Raw genomic sequence first — 21,739 nt, 5'->3', positions numbered from 1 at the left:
GAACAGCTATAATTACCGCTGCACTTGACACAGCAGGATTTTCCCTATCTGAAACAATCTCTCTGTTTTCCGTCTCCATGGGGGTAACTCTTCTGTGTGAGGTTGATGAGGGTTTACTTCTGGGTACAGAAATGGCTACAGGCAGGGAGAAATGGCTACAGGCAGGGAGAAATTACAGCAGCCAGATCAGACAGACCAGAGGATGTGCATGAAAGTTTTGGCAGTTCAGTTCCTCTGACTTGGTTTAACAACATGTCAGTAGTTCTAAAACGCAAAACTGCAATGTTTTGTATAAGGTTTTGAGACGTATAGCATGATTCCTTGAGGGCTGAGGCATTTCATTACTACGAGATAGAATACCCACTTATCCCTACTCAGAAGGATCAGAAATCCACCCTGCAAACCTGCTCAGCCAAAAATTGTTATTTATTAATTTTTAAATTTGCTGCAGTTATAGGTCAATGTTTATTTACTATCTTCCTCCCAGAACAAAGAGGAAGCACCTCAGAACTACCCTTCAAAGGAAAATGTCTGGCTGACAGTGCCTCCAGGGACTTAGGAGGTGGAAAAGCTGCTGGTCCCACTTCCTCCTCCTCACAGCTGAGTTCACACACAGACAAAACATGCTCTATTTACCACAAGCTTTTATAGAAAAATTCAAAATGTAAAAAGGATTTCTAAGCACTACAAAGGTTTATAAGACCTAAAAATTATGGGGCAGGACCTGCAGGTCTACCTGAGCTACCCATCACAAGCATCCAGACGTTGCCAAATTGAATATGGGTTTGCTAGACTGGATTTTGTATATAGCAAGAATACAATCCCTTCATAGGACCGGAAACAGTTAAGTAATTTTTTTGTGGCTAGTAGTGTTAGAAACTGCAGTTAATACTTAACAATAATAATAATAAAAAAAAAAAAAATCTCAGAAGAACCCTGTCAGTTCAAAACCGCTAAAGATCTAGCTTTTTGACATTTCTTGTACTGTGTTATCAGAATAAATGTTGATTAGCATTTTTCTTTTCCTGATGGTTGACAGATTCCTGAGCAACCTGACCCAGCTGATGATGCCCCTGCTCACTGCAGGAGGGTTGGACTAGGTGGCCTTTAAAGGTCCCTTCCAACCCAAAGATTATATGATTCCTGAGCTCCAGATATACTGAAAATAGGTATATGTGGCTGTTCCTGATAGAACAGCCTACTACCTGTAAATAAGGCCCCATAAATACACAGACCTCTTCAGAAACAGTAAGTTAAATTATCTGCAAACAGTTGAGTTCAATAGCGTATTAATACACAGGATTCCCCTGAGCTATTCCATACTACAAACTGCACAATAGCGTGTGTCACCTACAGAGTTTTCCCTGGTTTCTTTCATTCCTCCTGCCACCTTGCTTTCATGTGCTTCCTTTAGGGCAAAACTTGGGACTTATCTTTGTTCTTTCCTACTTACTCCCTCAATAAGCTAATTAGCTTGCTTTGTATGTGATCTGTAATGAAGAAGTTAATAGCAGTAAACACAGCAAGGGAAAGACATCTGTATCTGACCACAGGACTATTCGCTGTGTCATTAAAGACAAATATGAATTACAGAATAAACAGTAGTTTCATTCGGGGGGAAAACAATGACTGTGTCTAGCTCTGTGTTCTTGATACCCATTATCACTGACTTTCCTCCAGACATTGTACAGAAATTCCTTCTTTGTTTAAAAATAAGACAAAAATGGAATTGGGATATCTATGATTCTTTAAAAGTTATCACACAGGCATATAAAAAGTTATATATATGTTAATTAATCTGAACGCTCTGTAAAACCATAATCCCCTTCTTTAAAAGCCAATAGCTGTTATCATTTTATTACCATAGTTTTATACCTCAGGTCCATTACATAAAAATGTTAGTATTAACAAAGGTTTCTGGGACTCAAACATTGACATTTGAATTTCAAAAGAAGTCCTGCATGAAATTACAGCATCGTACTTCCCTCTGTGGACCATACATTCTTGCCTCTTCACTAATAAAAAGATCAGCTTACACCAAATAATAGGTTGCTATTAAAACATCACTAATTCCCCAAAGTCCCCCACTTTAACTATCTTTTTACCGCCTTTAATACTTTAACTTTGCCCATCCACAAATTGCTTTAGGATAGAAAGATACTCAGAATACATAAACACATGAAAATAATTCTAGATGAATGCATTCTTTCCAGGAGGAGACTGATAATTCAGGAAGACAAATGTGTTCGCTGTAAGAACAGTTTGCTCCAGACACATCCTAGTCAAATGAAACACCTATATTAGAGGTGGAATCACCTCACACTCCATTGAGAAGGGACGGGCAGAGACACCTCCAAAAAACAAGTCAAATCCTAGCTGGGTTAGACGAGCCTGTGGAGGTCAACAGTAGTCCCGGTTAACTGTATGGAAACTGCACAGCAGCTAAGACTTGCTGGACACCGGAGCTAGATGCCAGAAGTTACCTGGGCTGAATCCATGGCTCTCTGCAGATATAAACATATGTCCTCCAACATTCAATGAGGAAAAACTGACATCACAAACTCATCTGAGACATAAGAGAGCATGTTCCGCAAAACGTATTTAAGAAAACTTTGTCACTAGAACAAATTAAGTCACTCACATTCAGCTTTACAAAGCTACAAAGGGAGATGCAACCCAAGGAAAAGGCACTGGGTTAAACTCTAATTTTTCCCAGCTGAACCCAAACACCTCTCAGACAACTGCAGGAATTTAGAAGTGCTCTGCATGTCCTGCTAGTTGATTTCCTTTTCCTTAGCATGACAGTTCAGTGAACACAATCTTTTTGTTTGGGTATTTAGCATTCTATTCTCTGCATCGCTTTAACCACATACCTTTTTGATTACTTCCTACTGGGAATAGCACAGCATAGCAAACACAGCATCAGAACGCAAATGCCAAACCTGGCTGCCTCTGAGTACTTGCCATCTCTCTCAGCAAGTATGTAATAAAATTTATTTTACAGAGGGAATGATTAAAAAAAACCCAACAACTAGAAAGTGACTTAAGCAGACATACAGGAAGCTTTTTAGATAAACTAGGATCAGTAACAGAAAATGTTTATGTCCCAGTGGTCCCTCTTCATTTAACCTGCTTCAAAGGAAACTACTTGGAGAAACAGTTGTGCAGATAATAGATCTTATCTATCCCTGCCAGCCCCGCTCACTTTGCTGTCACTCTGAAACATTCTCATTTACAGCCACGAGCACTGCCTATCATATTCCAGTTTGGCAAAGCATTTAATTACAATCTAACCTTTAAAACAAAACACTGGGGGTATTACCTGCTTACGGAAGTCAACAAGGCTTGCCACAAATGTAAAAAATGCAAGGCCTGATCCTGTTTCAATTATTTGAGATACTCAGAAATAGCTGTTAAGAGACAACAGATATAAATAGCAGAAGAATAATAGAAGTATTTCTAACACAGTGAATGTGTCTATAAATAGGGTAGGGACAATAACCACGAGTCCCCAGACAGACGACTGGAAGGGCGCCGGTTGCAGGGCACCAGGCAAGTCTTCCAGGCTCAGAATAATTCCATGTGAGAAAACCATGACCTTTATAGAATTTTATTTAAATGGTCAAAAAATATAAAGACTGGATACAAGTAATGAATTATGTTGATAATGCATTCATTAACATTAACTATTTTGGTCAAAACCACTAAACCGTGCTCCTATCTCTAGTAACAATGACTCTTTGCTACAGCAGCCCTTAAAAGCTAAAAGCACATCAAGTTCAATTATTAAACTGATTTTTTTTTCTTTCAATATGTATTAGCTATTTTAACAAAAAATTGCTAGCTAGCTCTGCTAGCTGCGAAGTATGGCAGTTTCAGTCCCACTACACTATTTTTGCAAAAGGTACAGTATCATGGAAATAGGGACTGAATACAGAGCACTCCACACAGAACCTTATGTGTAACATGACGCCATCGTAATGCAAACGCATATATTACCACACTTTCTGAATATATCTCATAGTCTACTCATGCCACAAACCCGAGATTTTAAGTACAAACCAGACAGCATCTGTGAAGTCATTGCATCCAAGTATTGCAGGGTGACACCAGAGGTAGTTTAACCACAAATATCCCAAGGGTGACTTGGAAATGATTGATGTGGCAAGAGTGGCAGTCTTTGGATGAATCCCAACACTTGCCACTATGGATCACTGTTCAAGACAAAGCCACAGCATCAGTAACAATATATTTCTATTCTACTCATAGTAGTGACTACGACATCGAATGTTATAAATAACAACAAAGACATCACATTACAGGTAAAGTAGGTGAAGGTGTTTCTTGTGGATACTGTAATTAATACTCATGGGACCAAGGTTATAACTTAGAAATACAAGTCCAATCCAGTCTCAAAGGATGCTCTCGGGCTATGCCTGTACTAGTAAACCAGGAAGGACTACGGTAGGAACGCAAGTGCGAGCACACAACCATTCATACTGCTTAACGGTCATCGTGCACCCCTGGCACAGGGGGAAGGGCTGGCTACACGGATGCAAGCCACGCTGTCACTTGCTCCCAGCAGCAGAAAATAGCCCCTGGCCTGTTGTACTTACTAGAACATGCACAGCTTTTAACTTTTGGGGACTTTCCATATGGAAGTGCATTAGCACCAGTTACCTGCTGCACAACAGTGACTGTACTATACCAAATCTCCCTCCCATGGCAGCTCTGACATGACCTGTCCTTCCCCGTATTGCAGAAAACTGACTTAGAAGCCACAGTTTATAAATGAGCAGCAGCTTTTATCAACCAGTCATCATAAAACTCCAGCTTCCTTTCACATGCTTTTTCTATCACCAGCCTTCCCATGGATCATTTCGCTCCATCTTTGTGCTAGCTCTGTTCTCCATAAGGAACGCCACCACGATGCCCCAAAGGGAGCCCCTGCCATCCCAAAGCACACAGACTGCTATAACCAGAGAAACACTCCACCATCTAAAACCACTCCTGGGGCAATTGTGGCCTCTCTTGCACCTGAGACTAAAGCTCTTGATGTACTTAATGACCTGAATAGTCTGATGTCATGCTAAATACCAAATGACCATACAAAACACCAAAGCACTAATCTGTGTTGCACCTTCACACTATTGCCACCTGTTCAGAATAATGCTCCTTAAACTTGTTCTTTCCTTTTTCAGAGGAAAGACAAAAACTGTTTGTAAAGCTGCGGCCACATTTAGCAATCCTTCTGTAGTTTACACAGCAAACAACTTGCGGGAGCCGTCTAGTGAGTCATTGTTTTCCTTCCCCCACAATTTAGCAAGCCTCAGAGCAAGATGTTTTAAAGCCATCTCTACTACGTGAGTAAGGAAACAGCATCTTGGGCATGCCGATGCTCAAATTCACCTTTTTGAATCTCTACAATGGCACAGTTGCCTTTCATGCTTACATGGCACTTTTGCTTCTTCCCCAGGGAAAAGAAAGAGGAGCACCTGGAAAAGAAAGAAGAGCACCTGCTGCCATATTGGTTGGCTCTGCAGTTCAGAGCCACTCACTTTGTCTTGAGATGACAGTTTAAGGACACCAGCTGTTTGTGATGGTAAGCTGGACTTTGTAAGTATTTTCTTTCTCCTTTGCATACTCTTCCCCCCTGCCCTTCCGCAGCCGCTGCCCTCAGAGACTGATTGTATTTCTGGAATGCATTAAAGTTCATTTCTCATTATTTCCTGTTGATTCCTTTGATTTTCCCTTCTCAGGGTAGAGTCTACTGAATCTTTTGTGTTGATTTTTGTCTAAAGCAAGTGAGAGTTTTCTTTGATCATACTTGTTTTGCTATTTTTGGATGCTTTGGGGGGAATTAATGTCTGTTTTTCATACGAAGATAATGACACTCTCCCTGCCCTTCTTTCTGTGGGTTGGTTGATCTGAATAGAACAGACTGTAAACTATGCCTTTACATGTTACTTGCTTGGGAAATAGGAAATGCTGAATCCATAGGGAGGGATTTTAAGAGGGATAAATGGAATGACTGTAAAATTGAGTTACAAGGCTGTGTATACATTGTAATGCAAAATTCAGAAAAATGCTTAGCCAGAGCCTACCTTTAAATAAATTAATTCCACATAAATTCCGCATAAATTCCACAGACCTCAGGGAAACTATTAATAATTTACAATTATACTCATGGAAATACAGCTTCCCAAATAAAGGCATAAGATGCTTTTCTTAAAAGATACAAATGTGAGGATTGCAGGAAGAATCTGAGGTCCAATCCAGCTGACTCCCGGTGATCAACATTAATGCAATTAAAATGGAAATACTCCTTCTGCGTGAAATTTGTTTGCATATGGCTTGTTAGTGGTGCTATCATCCTCTGCACTTTGCCTTACAGAGATGTTACATTATTGATTAAAAGATAGGTAACATCCCTAAGCTCTGACACTGCTAGGGAAAACACACAACTGAAGTCTTTGGGATATCGTGCATGCCGACTGACCTCAACTCATCATTCAACATTAGAAACTTCTGTTCCTTTTCTTGCCAAAAAGACAGATACCTTCAAGGCAGCTTTGACTGTAAATCCTAAAGGATTATTGTAGTCATTTAGCTTAACTCTGAACAAGTATCATCAGTCGTCATTTCCAGAGCTTGTTCAAGGCTTCTCAGACTTGCAGCAAATATCCCCCTCCTCTCCTTGTGTATAGGTAGAGCAGCAAGGCCGCCAATCACATAGGTCTAGCAGTATATAGGCGGTGGCAATTAAGCACTGCCTGTGCTCCAAACATGAAACAGCTCCAAGCCAGAAAACCCTGTAGCAACATAAGCCCAGCTCTAACTCACTTACATACCTAGCTTACCATCAGCCTGCTGGACCTTCTACACATCAGAGCATGAGCAGTAACTATAGGACTGGGTCAACAGCAATGTCATCAAGTTCAAGTTCATCAAGTCAAGAAGGAGACTTGCAAGTCTCTGCAGCAGCGGTGGAATGACCCCGTGCATCACTATGGCCTCTGAACAGACTGGCAAATCTGCAGCCCTGCTGAAAAGGAACTGGGCTCAGGGTGGACACCAGGTTGAATACGAGCCAGCACATGTTCTCATCACAAATACAATAAATCACCTCACAGTCTACATTAGAAGGTGTGTGGCCAGCAGATAGATGGAAGTTACTGTTCCCCTCTACTTGGTACTGGTGGGGACACATCTGGAATACTGTGCGTAGTTTTGGGTCCCTAGGTTCAAAAGCATGGAGAAAATGGAGAGGGGACACCAGAGGCCTACAAAAATGGCTGGGATGGAGAAAATGTGACCTATGAGAAGAGGCTGAAGGAGCTGGCCTTATTCAGTCTGGTGAAGAAGAGGTTAAGGCAAGACAAATATTATAAACTCAACTCTTTCCAGCTCTATGAGAAAATTTTAAAAGGGGGAATGGCCCCAAATTTAAGCTTTGGTCATTCAGATTGGATGCCAGAGAAGTCTCGTTAGCAGAAACAACACTGCAGCACTGGAAAAGGCTACCTGCATCACCTGTGAAATCTCTGTCCTTGAAGGCTTTCAAGACTGCTTTACAAACCACAGCTGACCAGGTTGACTGTTGGTCCCACTTAAGAGTAGGAGGTTGGATGCAACCAGAATTTCTATGCTATGATTAAGTCTACAGCTGAGTTTAGATTAATCCATTTACACGCTTTGTCCACGCTGGTCCCCAAGACGTTGTTGCATCTTATTGCAGCTACTGCTTCAAACATACGGTGACATTGATGATGAATCTGGGATTCTCCCATTGCTCCTTTCATTCCTAGAGAAGCACTGTCAAGTTGCTAATGGTCTGCTGCATGTCATTACTATGAGGAGTAAATATGACACACCCCTAATACCATGACCTGTATCTCTCATATTCTGCCTCTTAGCAAAGATAACACAAGAAATCTACAACTGTAGAGCTCTTTCCAATATTTGGAAAATAACAGCAGATTAAAGCATCAGAGATACTTTAAATTCAACAATCAGGCACGTATTTACCGGGGATGTTAGGCTCTCCCTCTTGCTCTGACAGTGGCATCACATGCAGTGCTACACTGACAGTACAAATTATATCAGCACTGCAGCAGGAGAAAGAGGCTAACAGAGGAGCCAAGTTCGTCTCTGTGTCTGGCACAGGCTGGGCAGCGGCACTCTCTGCAGAGTACGGCAAGAACCCCAACAGCACAGCTCTTCCCATACCCAGCCTGGTGCTGCATGGCAGAGACAACTCCACTGTGGTTGTACGTGAACTGCACAGCCACCCGCTGTGTTTGCCTGAGCTGTGATTTAGTGATCCGAGGAAGAGAAGGGGGCAAGGGGAGCAGCAGCTACCTATAGTTGCATCAGAGTTGCTTTGTCCCCTATAAGCTAAAAGAATAAGCTTTGCTGCGCCAACGTGGTCACACATCTGTGGAGCCTTCCAGTTTAAAAAGCAGAATCAGAAATTCAGTTAAGTATTTCAGTGCAACTTTTGGCCTCTCACTAGAAACATAAGTGTCAATGGTGACATATTTATCTGCCATACCATGTGCTATAGCAACATATGCTCATAAACATTCCGTTTTATGGTTCTCAGCTGCTACATAACTGCTTGTGTCTTGTTCATTGTACGGCAGCAGAACTGTTCATTGGTAAATCTAACCACAACCAAAGAAGGTGTATCCTGCACTCTTCGTATCAGTTGGTTGCAAAGTGCTGTTAGTTGCAAGTGCAAAGCCAGTTGTAACTGATGTTGCAAGTCAGAACTGCTAGTTCTTGAAGCGTTAGCCTAGGTTACTCATAGGAACCTGAAATGTTGTTCAAGAACCTCATCTCCTTGCTTTACGGCCCAACACAACCAGCTAGAGGTATGGACAAATATCCTTGAAGTCAAACTGCCCATATCGGCAACAATATTGATATAGCATATGCTCAAGAAAGATGAGGCAATGAACCCTTCTAACATACATTTTAGTCTGCTTTAATATACTGCTTTCTTTGGCACCAGAGAAGTTAATTATCTTGATCTTTATTATTTTCTTGATCTTCATCTTCAGTTCAACCATTTTTCCCTGTAATGAACTCCTGAAACTGAATTTAATTTTATCCTATTAAAGCTTTTTTTCTTGTAAAAAAACCAAAAGTGCTGTGTAATGCATAGGGTAACTTGGCAAGATTCAACAACGAGTTCTAGAAATAAGAAGCTTTAATAATTATTTACAGTACAGGGGACACACCACCTCTGGAAATACATGTATTGCTGCTGTATCAGTTAATTAGAAGAAAAATTTCTGCCAACAGCTACAGTTAGCAGCACTGCAGTGTACAGTGAAGTAATAGAGTGGGAGTGTATTTTTTTTTCCCCACATTTATGAAGGAAGATTCATTGCTGTGAGGCTAAACAGGTGGTAGAGCAGCTCACAGCTCTTTTGGGACTGATGGCCATTTTGATGCTTGGCATATCAAAGTTTCCAGCAAGCTCAGACACAACATCCTAGGATTAGAGGATCAATTTCTCTAGGGGATCACATTCTTTGGATGGTATGATAGCTCCTTTTCATTGAAAAGCAAAAAACAAAGCGGGGGGCAGAAATCACACAGCAGAGTCACTTAGCTTCCCATAAATCCTGGTTACCTAAGGAAGCGACATAGCGCTCTGATTTGAAGGTTGGCTACCAATACTCCTCACTGAGTTCAACGGAACACTTTTTCTTCCAGTCACACAGAGACTCTCAATATTTCAAAACTACCTAGTAGATCTCCAACCGCTATGAAACTCCAGCTGAGAAATACTGATGCAACTGGACAGGAGGCTGGCAATTCCTAGAGATACATCTACCCTTCATACTAACAAACATTAGCAAGCACTACTAGCTTATTACCTTTTCCTTCATATGCATTTACCATTAATGTTTGTCCAGCTGAAATTTTAAACTTTTTGGGATGGGACTTCATCTTTCAATGCATATATACTATATGACATTGCGCAAGGTAATTTCTTCCTCCCTTAAACTGAAGCACACAAAGAATATCCCTCGAATACAAATGGACAGCTAAGCTCAACTCCATTTTTTTAAAATGTCCAACAAATGCACTGGAAAATGCTGTCCCTTAGAGCAATATGATCAATTCCTTTGGTTTATCAGAGGGTTTGACAAAACGGATTATCAACTTCCACCCAGTTGACTTGCCTTGACAAAAAGGCATGCTTGCCTTACACTGGATAAATAGGTACTCACATTCCATAAAATAGGGACCAGGTTCAATTCGCCACACAATTTGTCCTTTTTGCGTGCCAGTCACTCCCCGATTCTTGGAATCCCAGAAATTGGCTGGAGAGTTCTCATCTGAAAGAGGAAAGAAAAAAAAGAAAAAATTGTCAAGTAGTTTTCGTCTTGGTTTTTCTGTTCAGTTCAAGAGGCTGAGATACAAAAACTGACTTGTGCTTAAAAAAAAAATTAAACTAACTAGCAAAAGATAAATGGCTTCTTTTTTACAGTTGACAGTTAGATCAACTTATGCAGACATGCATACAGCCAAAGTAAATATACGGCTTCCTTTAAGACGTGACCTGCCAAGGTAAAGTATTAAATTCCAAGACTTCCCTAATGCAATAGAGAGGAGTTATCACACCATTTTATACAGTGGCCCTGATCTCTGATGTGAAAATCTAGCATTCATTCCCTACCTAGAAAGTATGGAAATGCAAACACAGGTATCAGGACTTACTTCAGTTTTTAATATGTTCCTGTTTTGGAAACTAGAGGCAATATTTTTATACATACACCAAGAAATCAGACACTTTCAATTTCCTGACACATACAGTATTATCCCCTTCCAGTGAACTCAAGCTAGAGGCTCAAAGGGCAGAACTGTCACTTAATAAGCCAGAGACACAAATTAGCAATCAGCAAAATACATTCAAAAAAGGAGAACTGAGAAGCAAACAGCAAACATCTACAGATCAGCTTAGCAGTATCAGTGTTTTGTGCTCACAAACAAAGCTTTTTGTCCTAACAGTGACAAAAAAAGGTCTTGGGGTTTGATTATATTTACCAGCCTGTATTCAGGCACCCATAATGCTATATGAATGAAAGAAAACCGGAGTGAGAAGCTGTTTGAAAGGGCACAAAGGTTAGTTGTGATGACCCAGAGGAAGCTGACATAAATCCAACTTAACTTCTTTTGTACAGGAAGTTTTTTGGAAATCCGCATCGTAACGTTTTACAAATGCATTTAGGCAGCTGTTTCTTAATTAGACAATTATACCTGCGACCTCAAATACAACAACCTAATTCTTTCCAGTGGTACCTGATATGCCTTAGTCTTAAAATTAATTTTTAAAAATCCTGGTTTATTACATGCATTTGAGTGCATTCTGCAATCTTAAAAAGACTTCACTAAAAACTTAAGTCTACTGTGGCTTTGTTCAAGCTCCTATCCATTCAAGCATGTTTTCTTTGCACTTTGGTAGGAACTCTTGCATAAATAAGACTACAGAATTGTCACCTGCATTTTAGAAATCCATATTCTATTTATGAAAATAATAAACAATGCATCTTTACTACTTTTATCTTCAAAATATGAACTTACACTTCTCTTTCTCCTTTTCATTCTGGTGGCCCATCTCAGTGCATGCACGATTGTTCTACTGAATCACGATTAGTGTAAGTCTATACATTCACATCCTACCAAACTGACATTCAAAGCATTACCAGACACATGCTGGACCTCTGTTACTGCTCTAGAGTAAGTTACACACCCCGTCCACAATCCTGAAGAGGTCTGGAGAGTCAAGAGGCAGCCATGGGAAGCTACTGATGTTTTTATGCCTCCAGGCATGGGCGACAGAGTTTTTAGAAAGTTGTGGTCTGAACACCCCAACATCATGACACATCCAGATTAGTTTCCTAACTATCTCCGTGACAATGAGAAGGGACAGGTGGGTTCTCCTAACCCCTGTGATCCTTGAGCACATAATACCCTCAGGCTTAACTTTTCATGTGGAATCAACATGATAATACATGAACTACATACACCATAAAGTCAGGCACACAGGCACTAAAAACTTAACACACACATATTTATTTTTCATTACAGTGAAAAAACTTTCAGACTAAACAAAGATGTATCTCACCAATTTCTTTCTTTTTGCCGAAGCTCTATAAAGAGGAACTCTGAAAGTACAGCCTGTAAATAATCCCATGGGCCTCAAAAAAAAAAAAATCTGTATGTGGTTGGCAATGACACGCTAACTGAAACAATACACTGTCAACTTATTATTTACTCTATTTTCTAATGTGCCTTCCTAACCCAAGGTCCCACTATTATCTTCCACAGACAGAACTCTGGGAAGCCATGAGATACAGCTTAACTTCCAGGAAATCTGCACTAGTGCCTACTTTGGTCCACCATATAAACTCGGATATTCAAACCATCGCCATCAAAAGCGAGCAGATACTTTAAAAATTCCACAGGTATCTGAAACACAGATAGCTTTAAATTATTCAGCGTTCTCACTACGTCTCGGTAAAGAAAGATGACAATGTTTGTTTAGTTATGACCAAAAAAAATACCTCCCCTAACATGCTCTAGTTCTTCTGAATTTCTGGATTTCTGTATTTAATCAACTGGAGAACAGTCTGTTCATAATTCTAAGCAGGACAGATTTGGTATATTACAACCATAAATAAGAATCTTCTTATTCTTACCTTGTTCAACAAATCAAGGAACTCTGAAGCAATTAAATATGCCTTTAACAGTGAGATTTCCAACATTAAGGCACAGGCAAATTGTTCTTTGTTTTTTAAAATCAGTAATTAAGTAAGGTCAATGGTAATTTTTATAGGAACAGTAGAGTGCTTCAGAAAAGATGCTGCATGAACTGAGTCTCAAATTCTGAGCTGATAGTTACAAGAAAGCAGAATATTTTCTTACACTTTATTAAATAAAAATCCAACATTTAAGAAAGTGCCTGGATTTTCAGCCCTTCCATGAAGGAATAGTCTTCTTTGCAGCAATGAAGACTAAATCATTGATACTCTACCCACAGACACACTGCCATTGAAACAGAAGGTGATGGAGACAGAGGAATGAAAAATGCTGACAGACCACTGCCTGCCAGCAAATCTACTCAAATAACAGAATTTATTTTGGACTGCTTTGATTTTCTTCTGAAACAGATTTTTTTTTTTTTTACACTTTTATGATGTTATTCGCACAGCAGGAAAAAAATTACTAATGCATATGGAAAGATAACTTCAAACCTCAGTTCATGGATTTTTAAAAAAAGAAACTGAACATCAAAAAGAAGTAACCAAATAGCATGAAAATATTAAAGTACACAATATTGCTGAAATTTACTTATCAACACTGCAATAACAAAACCAGTTAAACACAGATAGCCTCAGTAATAGTCAGCTGTACAAAAAAAAAAAAGTGCCTGGGAGCACAAAAAACAGTGTCAGAATTACCACTACCTCATTCCTCCTCTTCCCCAAAACATATATATGTAGTACGTGTGTACACACACACACACTATATACAAATATATATACAGCTATTCCATAGTGAACTTCAATTCTAAGAAGTTCTAGTCCCCTTTTAGCAGATAATTGTTGCTGTTTGCAAAACTGGCAGCTGTTCCAGAATCTGGGCCAAAGAGTAGATATAAATATCCCTTCCCAGAACATAAAATATGCAACAAAATACTGTCTTACTGCATTGGTATCTTGTCCAGTGAGTCTACACTTCTGAACGAAATAAAACAATGGAAGACATACAGTATGTTTCTATCTTGAATAATTCTTAGACACAAAATATTACAGAAAGTAACTTATTTCTCAGAGCTGCAACCCCTGCACAAATCGGCATATGTAAGATATTATGTTCTACAATGAAAAGTGGGTAGTAATAAACACATCACTCTGTGAAACTTCACACTGGCTAGTGCTCGTTGAAATCACTGTAAAGGAAACGTGTTCTGAGTAATAATGTTTTCTTTAACAGCTAAGCAATCAGCCAAACCTGGTATTAAGAACTGAACTCATTTTTTCCCGCTCTTCAGGCTTCACCATCATTACATCACCCTTTAAGGTAAGTTCGATAGCAACGGGCATCTGTAATACCCACAGCTTGTGCTCTCCATGACAGCATTGTAGTTCTCCATCTGCGTCCACAGCTTTGCCCTGATGGGACCATGAATGGGATGCGGCTCTCTGTGGCATGTCACAACTCAGTATGGCTACCTCATGTGAAAAGCAGTACAGAAGTACTGGACAAACAGATGAACAGTGCAATGAAAGAAGGTATTATTTTTACAGGATTAATTTTCACAATAAAATTATGACCATAAAAAAGAGCCATCGGAAGCTCCAGTATGCCCATGAAGCATTCTGTACTGGGAGCCCAGAACTGGACACAGCACTCTCATCTCACCAGGGCTGAGTAGAGGGGAAGGACCACCTCCCTCAACCTGCTGGCTAAGGCTCTTCCTAAGGCAGCCCAGGATGCCAGTGGGAGGCCAGGGCACGTTGCTGGCTCTTGGTTGACCTGTTCACCAAGACCTCCAGGTCTTTTTCTGCAAAGCTGCTTCCCAGCCCCCAGCATGTCCCAGTGTCAGGGGTGGTTCCTCCCCGGGGGCAGAACTTGGCATTTCCCTTTGAACCTTGTGACATTCCTGTCTGCCCATTTCTCAGTCTGTTGAGGTTCCTCTGAATGGCTGCATAACCAACGGGTTCATCAACTGCTACTGCCAGTTTTGCATGAGGATATTACAGGAGACAGTGCTGAAAGCCCTGCTAAGCCAGTATCTGACATCAAGGGTCAGGAGGCTTCTGTAGAGTTCACGTTTTGGTCTTTGTGTCTTACCGCTTTCAATATTTCTGTCGTAGGAAAAAGGATAAACTACCTGAAATCCGTCACCTTAGACAGTCATCTTGCATAGCTTAAATCAACAAACAAATAAATAGATACAGTCTTCTACAAGACAGTTTAAAAAACAAGAACTGCTACCAATTAATATCTGAAACAAGCCTCATAGTCCCAGTGCACAGACTGGTCATATGCAAACCAGTGCTCATCTTTTGGTCCCAGTATCTGTGGTTAGTAGTATTAGGTTACATGATAAAAGGCTTGTCTCTGTGAATACAAAGGATTTTTATTCTTTAAATACCAAAACATTATAGAAGCCACAAACTCCTAGTGTGGAAACATCACAAATTGCTTACTGCATAGGAAAGATGTAAAAGTTGCCTGTAGCAATCTAAGAGCTTTTGCATACTGATCGGTAACACATTTATAAAAATGCTTATACACAGAGCTCAGTGAGAAGGTGATGCTTAACAGATTTACAATGTCACTGAATGGTTTTAATTATACACAATTTCACAATTTTAATCTTTCACTACCATGTATGGGTATTCTAATTCACAGCTCTTGAAAAATCTATGCAGCTTACCAGAAAAGATCAGTCAGGTTGGTAACACCATGGTATCCCTGCATAATTCTATAACCCTCATTTGGGATTTACATCCCAATCTCTGTTTTTTTATCCCTTTCTGGGAGATGTTTTATGCAAAATATTTTAAGTGCTTGTATTGCTTATTCTTAATTCAAAATTTTAAATTAAGTTCAGACTGTCAAAATGCTGAATTCCTTAGCATTTTAGGTTAATTTTAATAAATTCCTGGGCACTGAAGATGATGTGTGCGATGCATCCAATTATTGAGGTATATTGTACTCAGCCCAGGGAAGCATATAAAGCATTGATCTAAACGTTAATTTTCTTGACAGGTGTTCTCTTACAGTATGAATCAAAGGAGCTGGAAGGCTGGTAGATAGCAAGGCTACATATAGTTTTGTCTCAAGCTGAGATTCATGGATCTGCCAGCACTTTCTCTCATAAGCATACTATTGAGAATGGCCATCCTCTACTCATTTTACTCAGTCTTTCAAAGTAACAGGTTTGTAGTTCATCGGTATCGGAGGATATTTCTGAACTTAATTTTGAGCCAACCATCAGGAGATCTCTAGGATGGCATTCCAATGTAAAGCAGAAATCTGATTTACATGCATTTTACTGCACTACTTCCAAAACCTCAGTCCCAGTGCCAGTAAATGCTCTCCGCTTTTTAGTGTGAGCACAGACTTCCAAGTGGTGAAACAGACTGTCACTAAAATGTAAGATTAGTAAGAACATTCCAAAGAGTATTTACTGCGGATTTTAAGCAACTAACTGGGAAAGTTCGTAACACTAAATTTTTTTCTTTTGCAATAGCAAAAAATATTTTAATTTTGGTAAGTTCTAATAATTTTAATTCTAAATTAAATTCTACATACTAAGAAAAATAACAATAATCTGTAGGTAATCATTAAAGAAGTAGTACAGTGTTTATTGAGCTAACGAACTAAATCACTTTCTCCCTTATAGCCAAAATTGTTTAAAAGCAATTGAAAACTGCATCAAGACACATTTAAAAAAGACAAATTTTACCACTTGAGGCCTCACTCCTCTTCTGGAAAGCAAGTAAGTAAATTAGCAATTTCAAGGCAGAGCTTCCATTGCAAGCAATTATGATAATAAATCACATTATGTCAACCCATTTCAAATACACTACATATCAGTTACTACTGTACAAACAAATATTAACCCACTACATACAGCTTATGTTCTGTGATTTTCAGAATTCCCCATCTCAGCCTGTGAACAGTTCACAGGCTTTCTGGTGGAATCAAAACACTCCTCACGGAAGACAGCACTAGCGTAGGCAGTATATTGCTGAAATTAAAGACAACACTTAGTTGCACCTTCTAGCCTTACCTGGCCATTCCAAAGGATGCCTGAGGATCCTAAACTGCATTCCTCCATCTGAGCCCAATTAACAAACTGAAGGAAAAAAAAAATAACATTTTACAGGAAGGATCCTGAAAACAGCATCCTTGTTCTCAGTCACAAACTGTATTTTCTACAAAAGTTGCCTTCTAGACCCAACCTGTGCAGCTCAAATTTGGAGGCGCTAGCTCTGTATTAGCACTGTTGCATAATCTCAGCTCTACGAGGCGCGTCTGTCCTCTCCCTTCTCACCATCTGAAGAAAAGGGTTTTTAAAAGGATGTTCTCAAACTCTCCGGCAGTTTCTAGCCATTACACACAATCGTCTGCCTCTTCTCCTTTAATCAAGGGCTTATCTAGGTCCAAGCAGCCCGTGTTAAAACACATCAAGTATTACGTCCTTCTAGCTCGGCTATTTGCGGCCACTCCCCTCCAAAGGGTACAGGATGCCGAAGCCCCATCCTCCCTTCACTTCCTTCCTCGCCTTGTCCAAGGGAGGATTCCGACGCACAGCCACGGCCCCGCAGCATGGGGCGGGCTGATGTAAACAAGAGGATCATTAAATCCTAGAAATGACGGCACGGCAGCCACAGCAACGAGCACAGCGGGACCTCACTGGGAGCACTGGCTTGTGTTTACTCAGTATTTTGCTCTCCTGCATGACTTCCCCACAAATCCAGTTATTTTAGAGAAGACGAGACTGCTCTGTGACATTTGGCTGGGATGAAGCTGCCTTTAACCGAGGATAACTCTGCACAGGGCGCTCCTGAGCGGGAGGATTAGCAGGTGGCAGAGAGCTGCTATTACTCGCCTCTCCTCTCTCAGGTTAGTAAATGCCACCTCAGCACAGGGGCTCGGACTGCTCGCGAGCCTCCAGGTGAGTGCTGGCAGCTGACTTGCAACTCCTTCAACTTACAGCAAGGACCCAAACCGTGCCAAAGCAGCCCCAGTACCGCAAGAATACAAAGGGAACTTAAAGGTATCTTTGCAACCTGGTCCATGGTCTGCAGATCGAGTCCTTCACAGCACACTTTCTATGAAATTGTACGCTTGTAGGGCACTAGGCTCAGGCTCTCAAAGCAAATCTAGGTTTTCCCAGTAACAGCTGGATAACAAAAAAAAAAAAACAACAAACCAGGAATAAAAATAACTCTTAGAGGAATATTTATTCATACTCTGCTTGAAGACTTTCCAAAAAATGCTTCCAGTCAAAGAAATTAAGATAGACTTTTTGCTAATGAAGAACTGAAAGCTACTGTATTACTTTATGTTTGCGTGAGCACCTCTAGGAATTGTGTTTTCAAAGTACAAGAGGGGAAGGAAAACCAGAACTGGACTACCGTACGAGAAATTTAAAGCACTGCTGTGTACTAAATGGCTGGAAACTGTTCTCCCTTGAATGCCAACAGAGCAGCCCTCCCAAAAAGTTGAGAACAACAAAATCCTTGGACAGCCTTAAAAGCTGCTTAAGCAGCTACTAGATCCTGCTACATGCTATCATAGATCTCTTTAGTCTTCATAACACTTTGGAAAACATGGATAGTAATGAAAATACAGGACAAATCGTCTGCTGAGAAAAGCGGGGATAGAGAAGTAGGAGGTGGAGAAAGGTACAACAGATGCCCTTACAGCCTCACATAGGAGAGAGGCGGCTGTCTGGGCTCCACCTGACAGTGATGGTGCACGGCCAGAGGCTGCAGGCTGACACTCTGAACTCCAACCTAGACACAAATATTGGCCTCCTGGTGACACAGTCCTGCTACATTAGCAGTGAAGGATCATCATCATCTATATTCAGATATTTAATATCATGACCCAGGGTCAAAAAAGTGGTGAAGTGTTTGTTCCTCACCACACAGCAACAATTTGTTCTCCTGCACAACCAAAATTAAGGTTCACACACCTTCACTTACTGCCTCTGCGCTGTGGGCAAGGAGAGGAAAGACTCCGCTGCCATTCCCCCAGGTGCCCTCTGCGACCCCCTACGCACCACACCTATTATGTTGCTGATGTTTATTGCACTCTATTCATAGAATCACTAGGTTGGAAAGGACCTTCAAGATCATCAAGTCCAACCATTAATCCAGCACCACCATGTCCCCTAAACCATGTCCTGAAGCGCCACATCCACACGTTTTTTGAACACTTCCAGGGATGGCGACTCCACCACCTCCCTGGGCAGCCTGTTCCAATGCCTGACCACTCTCTCAGTGAAGAAATTTTTCCTAATATCCAATCTAAACCTCCCCTGGCGCAACTTGAGGCCATTTCCTCTTGTCCTATCACTAGTTACTTGGGAGAAGAGACCAACACCCACCTCGCCACAACCCCCTTTCAGGTAGTTGTAGAGAGCGATAAGGTCTCCTCTCAGCCTCCTCTTCTCCAGACTAAACAACCCCAGTTCCCTCAGCCGCTCCTCATAAGACTTGTGCTCCAGACCCCTCACCATCTTTGTTGCCCTTCTCTGGACACGCTCCATCACCTCAACATCCTTCTTGTAGTGAGGGGCCCAAAACTGAACACGGGATTCAAGGTGCGGCCTCACCAGGGCCGAGTACAGGGGCACAATCACTTCCCTACTCCTGCTGGCCACACTATTCCTGATACAGGCCAGGACGCTGTTGGCCTTCTTGGCCACCTGGGCACACTGCCGGCTCATGTTCAGCCGGCTGTCAACCAGCACCCCCAGGTCCCTTTCCGCCGGGCTGCTCTCCAGCCACTCCTCCCCAAGCCTGTAGCATTGCATGGGGTTGTTGTGGCCAAAGTGCAGGACCCTGCACTTGGCCTTATTAAACCTCATACAGTTGGCCTCTGCCCATCGATCCAGCCTGTCCAGATCCCTCTGCAGAGCCCTCCCACCCTCCAGCAGATCAACACTCCCACCCAACTTGGTGTCATCTGCAAACTTACTGAGGGAGCACTCGATCCCCTCATCCAGATCATCAATAAAGATATTGAACAAGACCGGCCCCAGAACCGAGCCCTGGGGAACACCGCTTGTGACCGGCCGCCAGCCGGATTTAATGCCATTCACCACAACTCTCTGAGCTTGGCCATCCAGCCAGTTCCTCACCCAGCGAAGAGTAAACCTGTCTAAGCCACGAGCCGCCAGTTTCTCCAGGAGAAACTTTTATTACTTTACACAGCAAGAGCAATTATTCATTTTTCTACCTGTGGCTGACAGGATGGTCAGGAACAAGCTGTATTTCTCTAACACTTCACTCCTACTTCAGCTGCAGAAGCAGAGCAAAGGTAGAAGCTGTACCATACAGCCCATCCAAACACTAAACAATTAAACCTTTTTGCTGTTGAAGCTTGAATTAATAGAGTGGCAAGATCCTTGCTCTCATTTTCATACACAGCCTTTATTCTGGCACTGGCCATAAGATGGGCTATTTCCTTCTTTTTCAAGAATTATGCTACTACATTTTGTTTCCTTCTATGTGTACACGAACACTTCAACATGGGGATCAGAGCATCTCCATGTGCCCTCAGACAAGGTGGTATTTCAAGGCACAGCAGCAGCTCAAAGGATTAGTTAACTAGAATGCAGGACAAAGATAATGCAAAAAACCACAAGTAATTTTTCAGACATATGACAGTACAATGGCAGGAATAAAGCGGAATTCCACTTCTCTGTGTTCAAAGTAAAGACATCATTGAAATTCAAAGCATTCAGAGACAAAAATAAATCCTTTCACCCATCTCACTGGCAAAAATTCAAGAGCGTAACAATAGGAAGGAAGTGACCTCAAGCTTAACCTCTTTCCTGAAAACCTTATTAATCCTTCTCCATAAAATGATGTGCATTTCATTGCCATGTACACTCCAGGTTTCACACGTGTGCCAGCCTCACAGCACAAGCGCTCTGTGTAGCATGGGTCACCGACCAGCTGATCAGGCCCGCCTGGAAGCCAGATCCTACACAACACACGACGTTTGGTTGTTCCTGCAACACACCACAGAAGAACGGCATAATGTTAGACAAAAAACTAAGCTAGAGAACAACACTGAATAAACTCTGACAGATGGTACAGCATGACCTTAGACATACAGATCATTGAATAACTGATCATATTGCAGAAAAGTCCCTACATCTTTGCAAAATTCTAATAAATCACCCACCATTCAGTTCACTGAGGTCCAGCTGGCTGCATGTGGGGTAAACATAGCATGGGGGATGCTTCCACCTCCCCCTGAATGAAACATCACACAGCTGAGGCAAGAGCTGCATCACCTCTTATGTCGACTCACAATCATCTCAGCTGCTGATGGTTTGGGCAAAGTGACATCTGCAGGAGATAGACAGCCTGTTCCTCAGAGGGAAAGCCAAAAGCAGGGGCCACCAGGCAGGGAACAGTTTGGAAATTCAGATTTAGGCCACCAATGGCTACTGACAGTGGACTACACTTATAATCCAACATACTAGATCAACTTAGTGCGCTATCATATTATAAAGGTTAGAGAACCAGAGGATAGCAAAGATGCAAGCAACATACTGAGGAAAACGGGAGCCTGTCTCTCTCCTGTAGCATTTCACACTTTCAGAATTTTTTTTTATGCACTTCACTGCATCTCACATCTTGTTAAAACTCCAATACAAACCCATCTTCACAACTATAATTTCTTCTTAATACACCCCCCTCTGTGATATCCAGTTCCCCATCATATCTCCAAACACATCCCAACACTCCCACAACCTTGTAGCCTAAAGGTGATTATCTCCTGCTTTTAATGGTAGCAAGTACAACAAAAACAAAAAAAAAACCCTCTATGTCCACAAGTATCTTAAAGGCCTGTTATTCTGGGACAGGACCATTTAGCAAATCTAGAAATACAAGCCATTTTTCCTAACTAACTGTAAAAGGTCATTTTGGGGGTAAATACTGTTCAGAGCTAA

General features: G+C 41.3%; 1 protein-coding gene across 1 annotated transcript in view; it reads right to left on the bottom strand.

Annotated features, from left to right (window-relative positions):
• HECW2 (HECT, C2 and WW domain containing E3 ubiquitin protein ligase 2) overlaps positions 1-21,739 on the bottom strand; it is a gene marked incomplete at its 5' end in the record, with an annotated part of 112,171 nt that overhangs the window by 67,890 nt on the left and 22,542 nt on the right. Inside the window, one exon of the mRNA XM_082001609.1 lies at positions 10,248-10,355. Coding sequence (XP_081857735.1) covers positions 10,248-10,355 — 108 coding nt within the window. The remainder of the gene's footprint in view (positions 1-10,247; positions 10,356-21,739) is intronic.

Source organism: Phaethon aethereus (assembly GCF_964289735.1).
Source record: "Phaethon aethereus genome assembly, chromosome: 6".
NCBI classification, from domain to species: domain Eukaryota; kingdom Metazoa; phylum Chordata; class Aves; order Phaethontiformes; family Phaethontidae; genus Phaethon; species Phaethon aethereus.
Note: the sequence above shows the minus strand (reverse complement) of the source record. Positions and strands in the feature narration are given on the sequence as shown.